Below are 18981 nucleotides of genomic sequence, written 5' to 3'. Positions count from 1 at the left end.
GGTCCCAGCTCTTGCGCCGCCGTTGCTGGCCCGAAGAACTTGCGAATTCGACCGCGTCCGATTTGTTAACCGTCGATACCTGCGAGGTTTACCTGTAGATACCTGAAAGGCTGATTTTTTTTGTACCTGTGATGTGGTTCTGGTTGCAGGACAAGTTGCTGGATGACACCAGCATCACGCACCTGTTCTCGATTACCAAGTACACCGGCTTGCTTGCCACTGGCCTCACAGGTATGCTCACTGCGCTTTGTTTTAGTACATATGCACTGTGTGATACTGATGTTTTGTGACAGTAAACTGAATTCGTTTTAGATAACGGCGATGAATGGTTTGTTCTTTGCGAGTTGATGATGGATGTTTGCTTTTTTGTGTGTTAGCTTTGGTGATTTGATAATCTCTAGTACTAGCATTTTTGACACTTTGGAAATAGACCACCATCATACTGTGATTGTCTGTGTTTTACTGTGCTTTCTTTTAGCACCGATATACTGTAAGTAAATTCAATTATAGTCTTGTAGATAATGGTGATGGATGTGTTTTTCTTTGCGAATTGATGAGTGAGGTTTGCTTTTCTGCATGTTGGGCCTTGTGATTTGGTGATCTCGAATAGTATTTGCGAGTTAGCCAAAATGGACTCACCCTCAACTGTGGTTGTAGCTATGATATGAGTGCAGATGATGTGATGCTCTAGTGAAATTAAACTAAGCTTATGTAGGATTCTATATTGGATTGTAGTAATGTGTATTTGTGAGAGCTGATGGTCAAATGTGGGACCCTTTTACATGTGTCATGATAGGCTGGAAACAGTTTTCATTCTTGTAGGATCTGGACATGTTTTACTCTTAAGAGATGATCCAAAATCCTCTTGATTTCTTGTGTAAAGAATGGGACTTAAGGTTATTTTCTAGTGTCATATTGCTTGCTCTTGCCCAAAGGGCTAATTAATAACCAGAGAAACAGTGGAGGGCTTTGCTAGTTGTTTATATTTTGGACAAGACAAGTGTGTATATTGGTATGTCTACCCTGTTCTAACTTCCACCCTTGAAGAATCTGGTATTTGTTTTGATGACAGCCAATATTTTGGCATGCCAATACCTCCTTACCCACTGTAGTTCTTAATTGTCAATAGTGACCAACTCATGGGCAAGTAAAACCTTGACCAAAATTTTGGCTAGCTGTAATTGAACCGCAGCTTCTTCTTTTGGACAATAGGGAACCATAGGAAACGACACAATTAAATTTGTCCTCATCAAGTCGCAGTGTTGTAGCATCAGATATCACCCACTACCCTTTCTTTCCTTGTCAGTGTGATATAATTAGGGTCCTTTCTTTCCTTGTTAGTGTGATATGATATCGGCCCTTTCTTTCCTTGCTAGTGTGATATGATTAGGGCCAGGCCTTCAGATTACCGTATTTACTTCCACTCATTCCTTCTGCTGTTCATTGATGTTGAATGTCCTTTTATGTTTCCCAGCTGATGCGAGGTCCTTGGTCTCCCAAGCAAGAAATGAAGCAGCTGAGTTCCGTAAAAAATGGGGATATGAGATGCCTGTGGATGTATTAGCAAAATGGTATCACACCTTATCCTTATCCAAGTTCCTTTTTTAGTTACCGAAGTGGCAGCAATAACACTGCATTTTTGATTAATATTTCAGGATAGCAGACAAAGCACAAATATACACGCAGCATGCGTACATGAGACCCCTTGGTGTTGGTTAGTACTATCACATTTACATCTGTTAGTACTATGATGTTGTAGTGTTAGGCCAATTAGCTTAACGCCTATTGCCCACCATAATCGTTTTCTTTGGTATGTTCTTCAGTTGCCATGGTCTTGGGTTACGATGAAGAGAAAAATGCTCAGCTCTTCAAGTGTGACCCCGCAGGTCACTTCTTTGGACACAAGGTATACAGTAATTTTCTGCGCTGCACTATATTATTCCTCAATTGACAATTCTATACCCAGCCAAATGCTTAATCTTTGTCTTTTTATGTGTAGCAAACCACTGACAAGTTTTTTTTTCAGGCAACTAGTGCCGGACTGAAGGAGCAGGAAGCAATAAATTTTCTGGAGAAGAAAATGAAGGATAGCCCCCAGTTCTCATATGACGAAACTGTTCAGGTAAATGCACATCTTCTCCTCTCGGGCAAACACAGGCTCTGAACTAGGGTGTTCTTATATTACTGAAGCTGATTCATTCGTAGCTTGAAGAGATATTTTGTGTTCTTTCCTTTTGGTACTCCACTAATATTTATCATGTGCTCTCAGATTGCGATTTCTGCATTGCAATCTGTTCTGCAGGAAGATTTCAAGGCTACCGAGATCGAGGTAAATACACGAGTCCCCCTTTTCCCAAGTTAAATTTTCTATTCTGCAATGTGTGGTGTTTATACATCAATGCCTTGTGCTCGGCAGGTCGGTGTTGTGAGGAAAGAAGACCGTGTCTTCCGGTCACTCACGACAGAGGAGATTGATCAGCACCTAACAGCCATTAGCGAGCGCGACTGAGCTATGTATGAGACTCGAGCTGTCAATGGACCATAAACTGTTATTTTGTTTCACAGCCAGCCAAGAAACATTCAGTGAATCATTTCATGTGTAGCAAGAAAGACGGGCATCCACTCTGCCATGTATTAGTTGGATCATCCTTTGTGTGGTTGAATTTGCTACGATTTAATTTGATGTTGCTGGCAGCTGCATGTTTGGGCTGTTTTTATCGTCTTCTCCTGTCTCAGATTTTGTGGTGCCGCCATGCATTTTGAGGTTAAGTTTGAACTGTTATGGTTTTGCAATGCTTAGAGCACTCCTTGGGCAGAAAAAGGCCACCCAATCGGCCCCAAACGCAGCCCAAACGTCAACCACCTTATACCGAGCATATATGTGGGACGGATATGGGGATGCACCTGCCTTCTCCGGTTTAGGTGAGGAGGCATATATATGTGGGACGGATATGGGGATGCACCTGCCTTCTCCGGTTTAGGTGAGGAGACATTATGGTACCGCTCTGGCGTGTCGACCAAAGGACATGATTCGGCTATTTAAGCTGGATGGCGAGGCAACCCTAGTCCATTCTCATCCCTCTTGTCTGCGCCGCTGCTAACCCCTCTCCCTATTCCGCCCTAGTCCGAGGCGAGCCGATGTTGAGCTCCTGACGCCGGGTGGAGGAGGCGGAGCAGGACGGGGTGGGGGTGGAGATGGAGGAGGTGGAGTTGAAATTGTTATCCAAGTTGTGGTTTTGCAATGTTTACACAGAAAACAACTGAATAAACGTACAACCTGCAAATATACAAGTGCATCTAAAAAGACAAGTACAAGCTGCAAATATACAAGTGCATCTAAAAAGACAAGCAGTAGTAGCAGCGAAACTTGCAGTAATCCAAGTATAGCTTTATCCAGCTCCACTCCCCGGAGCACTAAGGATTGCAAGAACACACGGCATGAACAATGCTTACTAAGGATTGAGTTGAAACTGCCATCCAAGTTGTTTTGCAAGAAAACAACTGAATAAACGTACGAGCCAAACGACTGAAAAGAAACTTGCAGGGGCTCGCTCCACGGCGACCAGCATCTCCTTCATCGCCACGGCGGATCTACCTACCCTCCGGCGACGGGCGGCCCGCCGGTGTAGTCCATGAGACAGTCGAGGTGAAGAAGCACATCGTAGGTGCGCATGGTCAGCCGCCCCTCCCTCGGCCTCGGCTCCTCGATGCTCAGCTGACCCGTGAGAGGAAGCTTCTCAAAGTCGTCCATCCACACCCACACTCTCATGCACGCCGCGTCTTTGGCCGAGTGCGCCGAGTCGTCCCTGCGCTCAACAATGGCGGACGGGCCAAAGAGGCCGGCCACCGTCCCCGCCTGCCACGCGCGTCTCGGCACCCCCTCCAAGCAGACGCGCACCTTGTGGCACAGCCTCTCCGCCCTCGCCCGCCGGAGCCGAGTCCACGGGGAGAGCATGAAGGAGGCCCGCCCGAGCAAGAGCGGCCCTTGCAGCCCCATGGCTTCATTGCGGGTGGACGCGTCCCGGAAGGTCACCAGGACCGACGCCTCGACCGCCCCTTCTTCCACCCCGAAGCGCACGGCGAAGGCGCGCGCCACCTCCGACGGCTCTGGCTCCGATTGGAAGCCGACGATGACCGCCACCGCCCCACGGCGAACCAGCTCCCGCTCTTCCATCGCCATGGCCGCGGCGCGCAGTGCCAATGCCGGGCGCGCCTCCGGAGAGCTGCCCGGGGCCTCCATCTTCCTTTCAAGCACCGGGAGAGCGGTGGAGAGGCGGGGTGGAGCAGGCGGCGAGACCTGTCTCCCGACGACGAGGTGGACGAGAGCCCGACCGACGGTTCAACAGCCGCCACAGGACGCAGGAGGAGTCCCAGCCGTGCACCACCGTGCCCAGAGAACCCACACAGCAAGCACTTTGCAAGATTGCAGCACTCAGCGACCCGGTGAGCCGGGGAAACACTCTCGAAGCATTTGGCTCTGGCCTTTGACGGAAGCGCGAATTTGTGACACCAACCAGCTGCCAACCACCGCCATTACTTACTCTCGTCCTAGCGGGCGGCAGGGGCAGTTACCACGGACCTGAGCCGCGGACGCGAAAGCCCGGAAGAAAGCGTTCTGCTCGCTCTCCCAGAGGCTGCAGGCCCACCCAGTTTGCAGTAATCTAGACAGTTTCCCCTCACCCTGAACCAGTTTACAGTGGATCCAGCACCAGCAGGCCATGTCCAGTGAGAAACCTGATAACTGGCGCAGGTTGAATCAAATAACCACTAAACTGAACGCACATCTGTAAACCGCAGACCAATTTCGTCAAATCCATTACAGTAGTAGTAGTATTACATCAACCTGCTGACGCAGTACAAACAACAATCAAAAGGTAAACACCGGCCATCATCGGCCCACTTCACAGTTCACACACACACGTAGGTCGTGCCACCATGCATGCCGGCTACTTGTTGTTTGAAGTTGAAGCTGCGGCGGCTTGTCCGTGCCTGATCTTGGCGAGCTCCACCACCCTGCCGACGTCCGGCAGCACCGCCCTGGCCGCATCAAGCGCGCCGAAACGCTCCATCCAGGCCGCCAGCAGCGGGGTCCTGGCGGGGTCGAACACCTTGGCGCCGGACATGGCCTCGATCGCCATCATCCACGAGTGCATGCTCCCCAGCGCAATGTCCACCAGCCCGACGCCGTCGCCGCCGAAGAAGCCCCTCCCCTTGGAGCACTCCCTCAGGCCCCCCTCCAGGGTCTCCACGGCCACCAGCATCTCCGCCATCGCCTCGGCCCCCGCCTTGCTCTTGCTCCTGGACGAGTTCGTCCACTGGGACACCAGCTTGTCGTCGACGTAGGCCGCCCAGAAACGGGCGACGGCGCGCTCGTGGGGGTCGGCGGGGAGGATCGGCGGCCCGGTGCCCGCGAACACCTCGTCGATGTACTGCACGATGATCATGGACTCGCAGACGGGGACGCCGTTGTGGATGAGCACGGGAATCTTCTTGTGCACGGGGTTGGAGCTGAGGAGGAGGTGGCTCTTGTTGTGGACGTCCTCGTCGACGCTCTCGTAGCTCAGGCCCTTAATGGCGAGGGCAAGCTTCGCTCTCGTGACATACGGACTTGACCATGACCCCAGCAGCTTCAGCTCATCTCCTCCTCCGGCCATCTCCTACTGGATTGTGTCTGTGTGGCGTGTAAGATTTGTTACGGTTTGGGCGTTTGGCTATTTCTGCCTTGTGTTTTGTTAGGGAACTTGAGCTCGGAGGAAGTGTATATATGGTGCTTGAGTTGGGATCAGGGAGGCGCGAATCACTCCATCGGTCATCCGTGATGCTTTTTAAAATGTGTGTGTATGGTCAAATCAGTAAAACTTCACAAATGTGCACACATCGCATGCTCATTTGATTATATTTTTAAGAGGAGTTGACTTGACTAATCTCGAGGTTACTTCGTAGTGAAGTGTTTTTTTAGCTGATTATGTACATAAAAAATGTATGGCCGGCTACCTTGGAAGCGAAGGCGAGCTAGGGAAGTTATTAGAGCATCTCCAGTCGCCTCCCCAACAGCCCCCAGACGTTTTTCAGCGCCGGCGCCTAAAAATCGGCCCAGTCGCGTCCCAGGAGCCTGTTTTTCGCCGGTTTGGGCCAAAACTGGCGCCGGCGGACCCAGGCCGAACACGACGCGCTGGGGGCGCCCGGGGGCGCCAGGGCAATCGACTTTGGCGCGAAATAACGGCGGGCCCGCCAAGTCAGCGACCCACGCGCCTCGTCGTCCTTATTGCCTCGGTTTCTCGCGGGGATTCAATGCCAAGGCTGCCGCCGGTCAGCCTTCCATTGATTCCTCATGGGCGGCGCGGGCGCGGCGACGCACCATCTTCCGCCAGGCGTACACACGGCTCCCACCCCTCGGCCGCTATATAAGCAGCGCCTCCCCCTCGCCTGTGGCCGCACCCCGCCCACAACCACCGAGCTCTCTCCCCGTGCACCGATGCCGCCGACGTTCCTCCCCTCTCTTCCCTTTTCACAGCCGCGACGATGGGTGAGAGGTTCCCTAGCGATGGGGCGGCGGCCAATGGCTTCGGCCGCCGCTCGTTGCACGAGTAGGAAGCCTACTTGCTCTTCGAGGCCAACGCCCCGGCGCCTCCCAACATGAACGCGTCGGGGCGGTGGAAGCTCAGCGCCGGTGGCGTCCCCATTCCCCCGCTGCCAGACGTCACCGCGCGCGCCGACTACTTCACCGACGAGGTCGACCGCGTGAGGGCGTCACTGGTGGAGGAGCAGCGGGCCCTCCTACAGTACGCCGCGGCCAACCACGAGGCGTGGCGCGTACTTCCAGCGCCGGCAGGCGCAACGGCTGGCCTCCACCAATGGGGCACCGGTGGTTCGGGGGACCAAGAACAGTGAGGGCCGCCACCTGTGGTGGGGCGCTCCCGACCACACTCTCCACGCCGTCCTCCAGCACCTCGAGGGCGGCAAGGACCCGCCGTTGACGTGCCCTGCCGCCCCAGTCCCCCGCCGGAGCGGCAATCAATGGATGCTGAGGAGGGCCGGCTCCTCTTCTTCCTCCTCCTGCTCCTCCTCCCACACCTCTGGCTCGTCGGCGTTGTTCGGCTTCAAGGCCGAGCCCGCGGAGACCACGGAGACACTGCTCGGCCGGCGCACCTGCAACACCGGCATCATCATCAACGAGGGCGGGCGCGCCTCCTCCTGGGCACCTCCCCGCTTCGTCAAGCCGAAGACGGAGTTGGGGCTCCCCATCGTGAAGACGAAGCCAGGGCTTGCCGCCGTGAAGGCGGAGCCAGGGCTCGACGACGCGACGGCCTTGAAGTGGGCGCGCGAAGACTGGGCGCAGACGAAGTTGGAGCGCCAGCGCCACGCCTTTGAGCAGTTCGCCGCTCGGCGCCGTGGCCGCGACGTGGGAGGCGTCGTCGTACTCGACGACGACAGCGACGACAACGTGCTGTCACCGCCGGTCGCCCGGGTGACCCCGGGTAGGGGTCCAGCAGTGGTGTCCGCGTGAAGGAGGAGACGGACGACGGCGGCGACTTCACCTCTCTCAGCGCGTTGTTCGGCCTGTAGTCGCGGCTGTTTGTTTTTTTAAAGCATTTTATCTATGTAAAAAACTATTTCAGTTCGCCGCGATAATGAACTGTTTCGCCAAATTTTAGTCAAATAAATGTTCGAAAAACCTAGAACCAGGTGTGTGTAGCTGACCCTGGGGGCGTCGGTTGGGAACTCGATCTTCCCCAGATTGATTTTAGCGCCGGTTCACCTCCAGGCGGCAATTTTTCGAGCCGCCTAGAGGGCCAACGGCTGGAGATGCTCTTAAACTCACACACATGTGAATTTCCATTCTTCATTATTCATGTTATGTTGTGATTCAAATTCAAGTATAAAGATAAAAATTAACTTAGGCGATGGGCCGGAGCAGAGCATACGGGGCAACCACGCCCCGACGTTTTAAAGTGGGCCTGCCCATACTAGCATTTCCGCCTGCATCGGTTTAGTGTGACTGTTTTATTTTGATTTGTTTGGGACCAGCTTTTTCTTGGTTTTCTTCACTTTTTCCTTTTTTATTTCCTTTTCACTTATTTCCCTTTTCCTTTTTTTTCTCATGATATTTTTTAAATTCATGAACATTTTCTGAATCCATGATTCTTTTTTGAAATCCATGATTCTTTTTTAAATTCCCGAACATTTTTTTTGAATCAGCAAACTTTTATTTTGAATCGGCGAACTCTTTTTGAATTCACGAACTTTCTTAAATTCATGAAATTTTCCAAATTCACAACCTTTTTTGGAATTCATGGTGTACGTTCTTGAAAAGGTGCACCATGAGTTCCTCAAATCTAAAACTCTATTCCTTAAATGCATAGACGCTTCGCCTTCAAATCAGAGTCGCTCCTTCTCAAAACCGCGATTCTTCCTCGGGGACGATTCAGTTTCTAAGCATTGTACGCCGTAACTTTTGCAGAACTTTCTCAGATTTTAATTACAACTTCTAGGGATCATATATTGGTGCTATTGCCGAGTTTCATGTTTTCGGACCTTGTTTGCAGTTTTTGGAATTAAAAAACCAATAAATTCCATGTTTAGGAACGAGTTTTGACACCCTCATGTTTGAAATTCCTTTCCTTTTCTCGGATAGGCCTAAACTTGAACCCAAGAACACAAATATGATTTCTAAGCCAATTTTTTTCAATTTTCATGCACTTGCAGTTCAATTTTTTAATATTATATTCATTTAATGGCTTAGATATAGCAAACAAACCCTGAAAAATGCCAAATTTTGATATGGATCATGTAATTGTGTGTAGAAAAAAAGTGAAGTCCAGTAGATGAAGCAACAACTGTATCGCCTTCAAACCAAACATGTTTCCTCTCGAACCTACATTTCTTCCCTGGGATACTCCAGTTTCTAAGCAGTCCACATCAGCCTTGTTGTGAAAGGCTTCTCAAATTTTTACCACAACATGTAGGTGTCATTATGTGGGGCCCTGCCAAGTTTCATGCTTTTTTGACGAAATTTGCATTTTCATAATTAAAAAAAATCAATAAACTCCAAGTTTCGGGTTGAGTCTTGACACACTCATGTTCACAATTAATTTCCTTTTCTTGGATAAGGCCTAAACATGGGCTGCAGAACACAAATATGATTTTTCAACTCAATTCAAAAACTTCATGTACATGCATTTTTTTTATTATATTAACTAAATGCCTAGACATGCACTTAGTTTCTTAAATATAGTACACAGATCCCGAAAGATTTCAAGTTTATTAGTTTTTAATTTAAATAATACAAACGGTGTTTGAAAAGGATGAAACTTGACATGGTATCCTCATATGACACATATAGGTTGTAGTAAATTTTTAGAATGTTTCATAAAAGTTGTGTCGTACACTGCTTAGACACCGACCCATCTTCGAGAAAGAAACTTGGTTTTGAGAGGGAAAGAGTTAGGTTTGAAGCTGATGCTGCCACTGTATCATTCGTTGGCTTTGAAATTTTTTTATACACCCAAGATCGGATGATGACGGAGACTGTGGTGCCATTTTTCCTCCTGAGGCATTGTTTTGGAACAGAGGTTCACTGGAGGAGCCAACATGTGGAGCGGTGTTACATCTACCACATTGAACACGGTGGGTCTCGGCGGCATGGAGCAGTGGAGTCTCGGCGCTGAATGCAGTTTGATGGATGTGTGCAGGCTGGTGGCGTTGTCTGGCGTCATGGTGATATGGACGGCAGATGGGCCTGGCAAGGTCTATGCAATGCTCCCTCTTGAAGATGGGACGACGGAAGATGGCGGTGGCGGATCCTAAAGTGTGGGCATGCAGTGCATGTTGTGGGGCGCCTAGATCGGTTGGTGCTCTCAGCTTGCCAGGCGGGCAGCTTCTTTTTTTGCCAGACGGGCGACTTCTTGAGGCCATTGGATCAGATGGCGTCCATTGATGCAATCAGGGCACATATTTATACTTGTAGGTGTAGCGACTTTTCGCCTCAAAGGTGGCTTTGGGTTGACCTTTGTATTTATTTTGTCACTCTATTGAATAACTTAATAAAGATGGATGCAACTTAATAAATATGGATGCACACATCATTTTAATGCAGAGGTCGGGAGTAATCCTCCTTTTCAAAAAATGGTATATTTGATTAATAGCATGAACATAATAAACAAAGTATTTAATTCTGAGAATCTTCCTATCAAGGGAAATGACTGATGTAATCATTGCCGGTGTCAAAACCGGCAGATCTCGGGTAGGGGGTCCCGAACTGTGCATCTAAGGATCGAAGGTAACATGAGGCAGGGGACACGATATTTACACAGGTTCGGCCTCTCTTAATGGAGGTAATACCCTACTTCCTGCTTGATTGACTTTGATGAGTATAGGGGTTATAATAGTTTATCTACCTCGAGATCGTAATGGCTAAACCCTAGATGTCTAGCCTGTATGATTATGATTGCCTCTAAGGACTAAACCCTCCGGTTTATATAGGCACTGGAGGGGACTAGGGTTGTACAAAGTCGGTTTACAGAGGAAGGAAACTACACATCCGGACGCCAAGCTTGCCATCCACGCAAAGAAGAGTCCCATCCGGACACGGGATAAGACCTTCTATCTCGTATCTTCACGGCCCATCAGCCTGACCCACGTCACATAGGCCAGCTTCCTGAGGACCCCACAGTCTAGGACTCTCTCAGTAGACCCTGAACCGAGCTTCAATGATGATGTATTCGACACGCAGATTGTCTTCGTCATTGCAGGGCAGGTTCCTTCTCCGAATACTCCAATGCAGTCCCCCACACATAATAGCTGTATCCGGCTCTGTTAAATAATTACAGCCTTAAGCTGTGAGGGTAAAAATACTCAAAACAAAGTAAGTCACGTCCATAGGCGATTTTTCCGGTGAGGCGTTATGTCCTGGCCTTGTTAGTATTCTAAACCGTTTTACAACCCTCACTTTGTGTTTTGAGGCACGGTCATAGGCACGTCCTGTCAAAGCAGGGATCGTGTCCCCTTATCATGAGATTCTCATCAATAGGGGTTTGAGTAATCGAACCGTGCCGTTCACACGCCCCCTTGGGAATAGGCGAGATTTAAGGTTTATGAGGGGACACTTTATATCCACTGCCTTTATAAGGAGATAAGGATCCTTCTTTTTACCCCACACCTTCTTCCTCCTCAGCCTTTCTGCCATTCGAGCTCCAGTGCCCAAGTTCCAATCTTTTCCACCGCCACCAAACACTCCTAGCCATGTCCAGATCTGGAGCGTAGGGCAAGTGGATGGCTTCCTCTATTACAGAGGAGAACATCAAGGAGCTCTGGGAAGCTGGGTACTTGGCCACAGACATAGTCCACGGTTCCCTGCCAAGAAGCAGATCATTCCCACCCCGGAGCCTAATGAGAGGGTAGTGTTCATTCCCCATTTCCTCTGCGGACTAGGGTTTCCCCTCCATCCTTTCGTCCGCGATCTCATGTTTTACTATGGGCTAGACTTCCACGGTCTAGCCCCAAATTCCTTCCTCACCATTTCGGCGTTTATTGTCGTATGCGAAGCGTTCCTCCGCATCCCTTCCCACTTTGGCCTATGGCTCAAGGTCTTCAATGTGAAGCCGAAGGTAGTTGAAGGTCAACACGCGGAGTACGGCGGTGCCATGGTAAGCAAACTTCCCAACGTCACCTGGCCAAAGGGGACCTTTGTGGAGACTGTCAAGGGATGGCAGCAGGGGTGGTTCTATATCATGGAACCCCGTGATACCACATGGGCCGCCGCTCCCGAGTTCAAATCCGGGCCTCCAATGCGGCTTACCTCATGGATCAACAAGGGCCTGGATTGGGAGTCGCCCGACGAGGTGACGACACTGCAGAGTCGCATCAAGGGTATGATAAAAAAGAACACCAGTCTTGCCAGCGCGATCTAGGTGATGCTCTTTCACCGGATTCTCCCCTGCCAACAACAGACTCAGTACATGTGGGAATTCGACCCAGCCGGTCCTCGAACCCCGCAGCGGTTCTTCGGCACGATGCACGAAGACTTATGGAAGCTGCTTTTCAAGGCTCAGAAGTCGTGGCCGGAAACGATCGAAGACCGCGGCCTTGACTGTGCTCATCTGGCCACTCCCATAAGTTTTATGATAACTTTTAATTTGCAAATCCAAGGAGTATATTGAGCTTTCCATTACTCCCACAGGGCTGGACAAAGAAGGCGGAGCGGATCCAATGTCCTGCTCTGTTGCCCGAAGACCCAGCCATCCCTTTGCTGACGAAGATGCTAGTTCCGGTGCCGTACCAGGCGCTGGAGAAAAAGGCCAAGAAGACTAGAAGTGGCCTCCGCCGCAAAGGTGCTTCAGACGTTGTGTCCAAAGACACTGAGACTCTCTCCTCTCATGACGACGATGAAGAGGAGGGAGAGAGCAAATCTCCCTTAAGGGAGGAATGAAGAAAAGGGCGGCTTCCGCGGATCTAGAGGCAGAGGCATCCAAGAAGGGGAAACTCTCCCTTTCGGATGATTCCGAAATGGATGTCGACGCCACCCCCGAGTGGCACCCCAGACCGAAGCCCCTGGCTGGATTGTAAGTATCCAAATACACCTTTCATATATCCAGTTTCATGCCTTGTGGTTCTAACATGTTGAATTGCGCATTACAGCCTGGCTCGCGATCTCCCCCAACGATCATCATTATCTGGGAACTCGCTGGGGCCGAACGCGATGGAGAGCGAGTCGGTTCTGCAGGTCACTCCACCCACCGCTACGGACAACGCCGAAGTGTTGTCCCGAAGAACCTCTCCAGGTCACGGGGAGGTGCGGGAGGCCATGAAGGTGGCAACGGAGGGTAATACCTCTGTTGCCGAAGAGACGGGAAATCGACCCCCACGGAGACCGGTGACGGGGGCCATGCTCAATTCGGCCCCCAAACGAATATTATTCTGGAGACCCATGCGGCTCCAGAATCGGGCCAGCAGCCTCCTTCAAGAGAAGGGGGCGCGCCACCTCCACCAGCGTCCTCTATCGATCCGGAGGCACTGGACACTCTGGTGGAAGCGCTTCAAAGTGCTTCCATTGTGGAGGAACACTGTACCCTTATGGGTACGGCGGTTGAAAAGGTTTGGTCTGCTAAGAGCGGATTGAATGAAGCCTATACTAGACTTTTAACAGGCTTTGAGGTATGTGACGTAATATATTTTTGGCTGTTTGCAAAAGGAATGCATGTGTATAGATAGTAGCCCCTAAGACTCTGTTCGGCGTTCGCAAAGAAAGGCCGAACAGATGATCGAATAATGCTCGGCAGGAGCTAACATATATGCCCTTTTGATGAACAGGCTTCGATGCGAGCGGTGATGTCTACTACACAACCTTCTTCTTGTAGACGTTGTTGGGCCTGCAAGTGCACATGTTTGTAGGACAGTAGCAAATTTCCCTCAAGTGGATGACCTGATGTTTATCAATCCGTAGGAGGCATAGGATGAAGATGGTCTCTCTCAAACAACCCTGTAACCAAATAGCAAAGAGTCTCTTGTGTCCCCAACACACCCAATACAATGGTAAATTGTATAGGTGCACTAGTTCGGCGAAGAGATGGTAATACAAGTGCAATATGGATGGTAGATAAAGGTTTTTGTAATCTGAAATTATAAAAACAGCAAGGTAACAAGTAGCAAAAGTGAGCGTAAACGGTATTGCAATGGTAGGAAACAAGGCCTAGGGTTCATACTTTCACTAGTGCAAGTTCTCTCAACAATAATAACATAGATAGATCATATAACAATCCCTCAACATGCAACAAAGAGTCACTCCAAAGCCACTAATAGCGGAGAACAAACGAAGAGATTATGGTAGGGCACGAAACCACCTCAAAGTTATTCTTTTGGATCAATCTATTCAAGAGTTCGTACTAGAATAACACCTTAAGACACAAATCAACCAAAACCCTAATGTCACCTAGATACTCCATTGTCACCTCAAGTATCCGTGGGCATGATTATACGATATGCATCACACAATCTCAGATTCATCTATTTAACCTACACAAAGTACTTCAAAGAGTGCCCCAGAGATTCTACCAGAGAGTTAAGAACGTGTGCCAACCCCTATGCATAGGTTCATGGGCGGAACCCGCAAGTTGGTCACCAAAACATACATCAAGTGGCACATGATATCCCATTGTCACCACAGATAAGCACGGCAAGACATACATCAAGTGTTCTCATAAAAGACTCAATCCGATAAGATACCTTCAAAGGGAAAACTCAATTCATCACAAAAGAGTAGAGGGGGAGAAACATCATAAGATCCAACTACAATAGCAAAGCTCGAGATACATCAAGATCGTGCCATAGAGGGAATACGAGAGAGAGAGAGAGAGATCAAACACATAGCTACTGGTACATACCCTCAGCCCCGAGGGTGAACTACTCCCTCCTTGTCATGGATAGCGCCGGGATGATGAAGATGGCCACCGGTGAAGGATCCCCCCTCCGGCAGGGCGCCGGGAAGGGCGCTGGGATGATGAACATGTCTGAGTACAGACATCTACAAATGAAAAAGGCTGAGAAGCCTGACTAACTACCAGATCCTGCCGAGGGCACAAGATCGTAGCTGAGGTAACAAGCTTAACGTCGAAGTCCACACGGAACTACTAGTGAGACTGAAGTCTCTGCAAAAAACATAAAATAGGCAAACATGAGTACAAATGTACCCAACAAGACTTACATCAGAACTATCTACATATGCATCATTATAAACAAAGGGGATGGTGGGGTTTAACTGCAGCAAGCCAGCTTTGACTCGGTGGCTATCCTGAACTACGACTGCAAGTAACTCTTTTGAGGTGGCGCACACGAGTCCACATATTCACCATATCAATACACCACTATGGATCCGCTTCCGTCTCCCTACGAGAACGCCATCCATATCACTCACGCTTATCTTGCGTATTTTAGAGTATCCACTTTCACTTGTCTATGAACTGTTATAGGCAACCCAGAAGTCCTTTACCATGGACACGGCTATTCGAATAGATGATGTTAACCCTGTAGGGGTGTACTTCTTCATACATGTTTCCACCACTTAGCGTCTGCACACGACATGTGCTCGGCAGACTTCAAGCGAAAGCCGACGTGGGTGTAGACCACGACCTACCTAAACACTCAAGTCTCTAGTCCAGGTTTATCACCTATTCAGGTTCCATCCGCACGGAGTCCGTCCAAGGTTTCCACATACGGCCCTGAGCGATGTGTACAGGGTTCCGCGACACCAAACGGGCGCCCGGTATACCCGGCCACGTGCCTACCGCATCACAGCCCACCCCTCCGGTCAGCGCTGCGCACGGCCTCCAGCATACTACAAACACCAGAAACTACTTGCAACTCCTGGACAGAGGACAAGGGTGATTAAGAAGTCGAGCGGGGTCATATTTCACGGCCCAATGCATGGTAGTAGCTGTTTCATGGATCACAAACACAGAACTCAGTTCCTGAGGACGGCTTCAATGAGACAACCCACCATGTACTCCTACATGGCCTCTCGCCGCTACCTTTACCAAATCGTGTTCACACACTTAGCTCACACACAGTAGGACATGTTCACACACTTAGCTCACACACGGTAGGACATGTTCACACACCTCTGATTCATCCCCGATGAATCAGACCTGACTCAACTCTAAGTAGTAGTAGGCATGACAATCAAGCATGAATGAGTAGGCACAACAGGGCTCAGACAATTCCTACTCATGATAGTGGGTTTCATCTATTTACTGTGGCAATGACAGGTCATGCAGAGGATAAAGGGGTTCAGCTACCGCAACAAGTAACAGATGAATCGTTGTTGTCCTAATGCAGTAAAATAGAGCAGGAGCGAGAGACTAGGATTGTATCGAAATGAACAAGGGGGTTTTGCTTGCCTGGCACTTCTGAAGATAATATAGTTCTTCATCGGTGTCATCGATCACATCGTCGGAACATGTCTACCGAGAGGGGGCAAAAACCGGCAACAGAGAAGAAATACAATCAATGCAATGCAAAATATGATGCATGATCATGACATGGCAATATGCTGTGGTTTGAGCTAATGCATCTAGCAGTAGGTTAAATGAAGTTAGTTTGAACCCTAGGTTCAAATTCAAACTCCATAAGTGAAGGTTTAAATGCCATTATAAGATCTGTCCTAAACAGCAGCCATAAGTTGTTCTATCATGCATGAAAATGGTACAGATGGGTAGATTGGATTTTTCTGATCATTTTTCATATATAAATTATTTAATTTGGAGTTACAGTTGAATTTCTATGAATTTTAGAAGTTTAGATCATTTTCTGAAATTTATAAATCATTTCTGATTTATTTTAATTCCAGAAAATGTTTACTGCGTCAGCAGTAGGTCATGCTGACCTCAGCAGGTCAACAGGCGCCGCCAGGTCAAACCTGACCAGTGGGGCCCACTGGTCAGTGACTGGGGCTGGTTAGTGTCGCTGACATGTGGGCCCAGTCAACAGCCACGTCAGCTTGGTCAAAGCTGACGCATGGGCCCACTGAGATTAAATAAAACTAAACAGAAACTAGTCTACGTTAATTTAGACAGTGGGGCCCAGCTGTCAGTGTCACTGGGCTTGATTAATGGGTTGTTAGTGGCTAATGAAGTCGCCACGTCAGCACACCGGAGTTGCCCGGCGACGACCATAGCTGACGGCGGAGGTGCACCGTGCACTCGCTACGAAGCACCATTCGATGCACGGTTTGCTCCTATGGGTTCCTGGGGATGAGGCACATCCAAAGCAACAAGTGACATCAGCTGTGGTGGCCGGAGCTGACGACGGCGAGCTCTTTTGCGGCTGCCAGAGTTCGGGTGCGCACGGGGACGCGGCTACGGTATGCGAAGGAGCGAGGCAAGGCGCTAGAGATGCTCTACAAGTCGCGGCGAGCACAACGGATGCACGCCCATGACCAAATGGTCATCGGGGCTTCGCCGACGACGAGCCCGTGCGGCGACGGCTGCTGTTAGCAAGGGGGCAGCGGCTACGACAAGTAATCTACGCGGGGAATAGTGGGTAGCGACGGAGGAGCTCACAGGGAGTCGGACGGTGGTCTCAGCGGGCTCGGGGACGGGTTGTGGACGACGTATCGGTGACGGCGATCGGCGGTGCCCGAGGTTGAAGATGATGTCGATGCGGCAATACGACGCGTCCCCGGTTGCTTGGATCGTCAAGGAGGCGTAGAAGGCGGAGGTGGATCTCTCGGGCACGCCAGACGGGCGAGGAGGAAGCGGTGGCCGCGGCAACTACGAGCGGCGGCGGTGGTTGCGCTCGGGCGCGAGAGGGAAAGAGAGCAGAGGAGGGGAGAAGCACGAGAGAGAGTGAGAGAGGTCCAGAAGGGTGCGTGGTGTCGCCAGGGACGGTCAGGGCGTCGAGGGGGAGCGGTAAGCAGGAGGTGGCCGGGGCGCGTGGGCACACACGTCGGCCACACACGCGTCCTCCTGGCAGAGGAGGAAGACGACAAGGAAGGAGGCGGTGGTGGGCTTGGCCAGTTGGCTGGGCTGCCAGCTGGGCCGGCCAGGTGGGCTGCACAGTAGGTAGGTCCAGGTAAGTCTCTCTCTCTCTACCTTTTATTTCTGTTTCTATTTTTATTATTCTGTAGTCTTTAGGGCCTTATTAAAAATGCCAGGGCATTTCCAAAAATCACCAAACTGCTCATTCCCACTGTTTAGAATATAACCAACATGGAACAATTCAGTTTAGGATTATTTGGACATTTAAAATATTTTATAGAATTTAAATGTCCAAATTCAAATAGAGTATGATTTAATTCATAGCCCAAATATGTCATGGAAAAATGTGCATCACCTCTGGCTACTGTTTACAGTATTTCCCATAAATGATGAAATTTTTTGGAAGCCATTTGGACTTACTGGAAATATTTTAGGTGAACCTAGTGAATTCCTTTAATGCTAGGGTTTGGACAATCCCCATTTCAACTTTCTGTAAAAGTAAACATGATGCATCACCAAAGACTAGCACTAGTGCATTGACAGAAGCTAGGGATGTGACAACTCACCCCCACTAAACAAGAATCTCGTCCCGAGATTCAAGACATGAGGTAAGAAGACAAAGGGGACACTAAGCATCACAAACTTCATGATCCAACTGTCTTCTTGAGGTTGTTGATTTGTTGACTCAAATTGATCTTGACATCCTTGCTTGCGAGCTATTCATCCAACACAATGATGACAGAAGGAGACTCTACAGAAAATGATCCCCTCGAAGATCGAGTATTCAAGATCAACTCATGGGGTGAGAGTTAAGAACATCTCTCGAGATGAGATACGAATCATTCATCCAAAAGGGATGGAGTGAAGCAGATGACGAAGGTTCACTAGGTAGACAACAATTTCACGCTTAAGAAGGTGGTGAACGATTCTCAACGTAGCGAGGAGTTGAGTTGCCATGATACTATAACGAGACATCTTGGAGGAGTGTGATTCGTAGAATTTTTACCTTAAGTGGCAAAAGAATTACTTTTGCTTCAGAGATCAATAAAATTCTCTATACCAGCCTGAGGCAATTCTCGAGCAATCGTTTGAAGGAGTTCGGTAGAATGGCATACTCGGGCCGGAATGGATGATGTGGATTACCTTGTTGAAGACAACACAAGGGATGATTTTGCTTATCACCGAAAATGGATGAGACCCATGGTAGGACCACTTTTGAAAATGATCCTGATCAGCAATTACTGAGAAAGGTAATCCAGAGTAGGGTGGCATGATGGCGGTGCAAGCTGGTAACAACATGCAAATGATGGGAATGATTTTGGTAACTGGGGAGGAACCCCATCAGTAGAGAGTGAATCCACTGTTTGAAAAGGTTATAGCATAAACGAGGAAACTAAGAGCACTATGCAATTAATGCCGACGATAAAACCTAGCACTTGCGCGTGCTCTCAAGAACTTTGAGCATTTCCATATTCATCAAGGTTTTATCAATATCCGTATCAAGGATCCTGGC

General features: G+C 49.4%; 2 protein-coding genes across 2 annotated transcripts; one reads left to right on the top strand and one right to left on the bottom strand.

The window, feature by feature from the left end:
- Positions 1–149: 149 nt before the first annotated feature.
- LOC123093392 (proteasome subunit alpha type-6) lies at positions 150–2723 on the top strand (the record flags this gene model as incomplete). Its single annotated transcript, XM_044515348.1, is given in 7 exon segments — positions 150–231; positions 1475–1571; positions 1656–1714; positions 1824–1906; positions 2027–2122; positions 2270–2329; positions 2417–2723. Coding segments are annotated over 7 exon segments (570 nt in total), but the record flags the coding sequence as incomplete, so codon positions are not given.
- Positions 2724–4785: 2062 nt separating this feature from the next.
- LOC123089268 (probable glutathione S-transferase GSTU6) lies at positions 4786–5741 on the bottom strand. Its single transcript, XM_044510987.1, has one exon. It carries the CDS (start codon positions 5652–5654, stop codon positions 4947–4949), a length of 708 nt encoding a protein of 235 aa, XP_044366922.1. The 5' UTR covers positions 5655–5741; the 3' UTR covers positions 4786–4946.
- Between the last annotated feature and the right edge of the window lie 13240 nt (positions 5742–18981).

This window comes from Triticum aestivum, chromosome 4B, assembly GCF_018294505.1.
Source record: "Triticum aestivum cultivar Chinese Spring chromosome 4B, IWGSC CS RefSeq v2.1, whole genome shotgun sequence".
In the NCBI taxonomy this organism is placed as follows: Eukaryota; Viridiplantae; Streptophyta; class Magnoliopsida; order Poales; family Poaceae; genus Triticum; species Triticum aestivum.
Note: the sequence above shows the minus strand (reverse complement) of the source record. Positions and strands in the feature narration are given on the sequence as shown.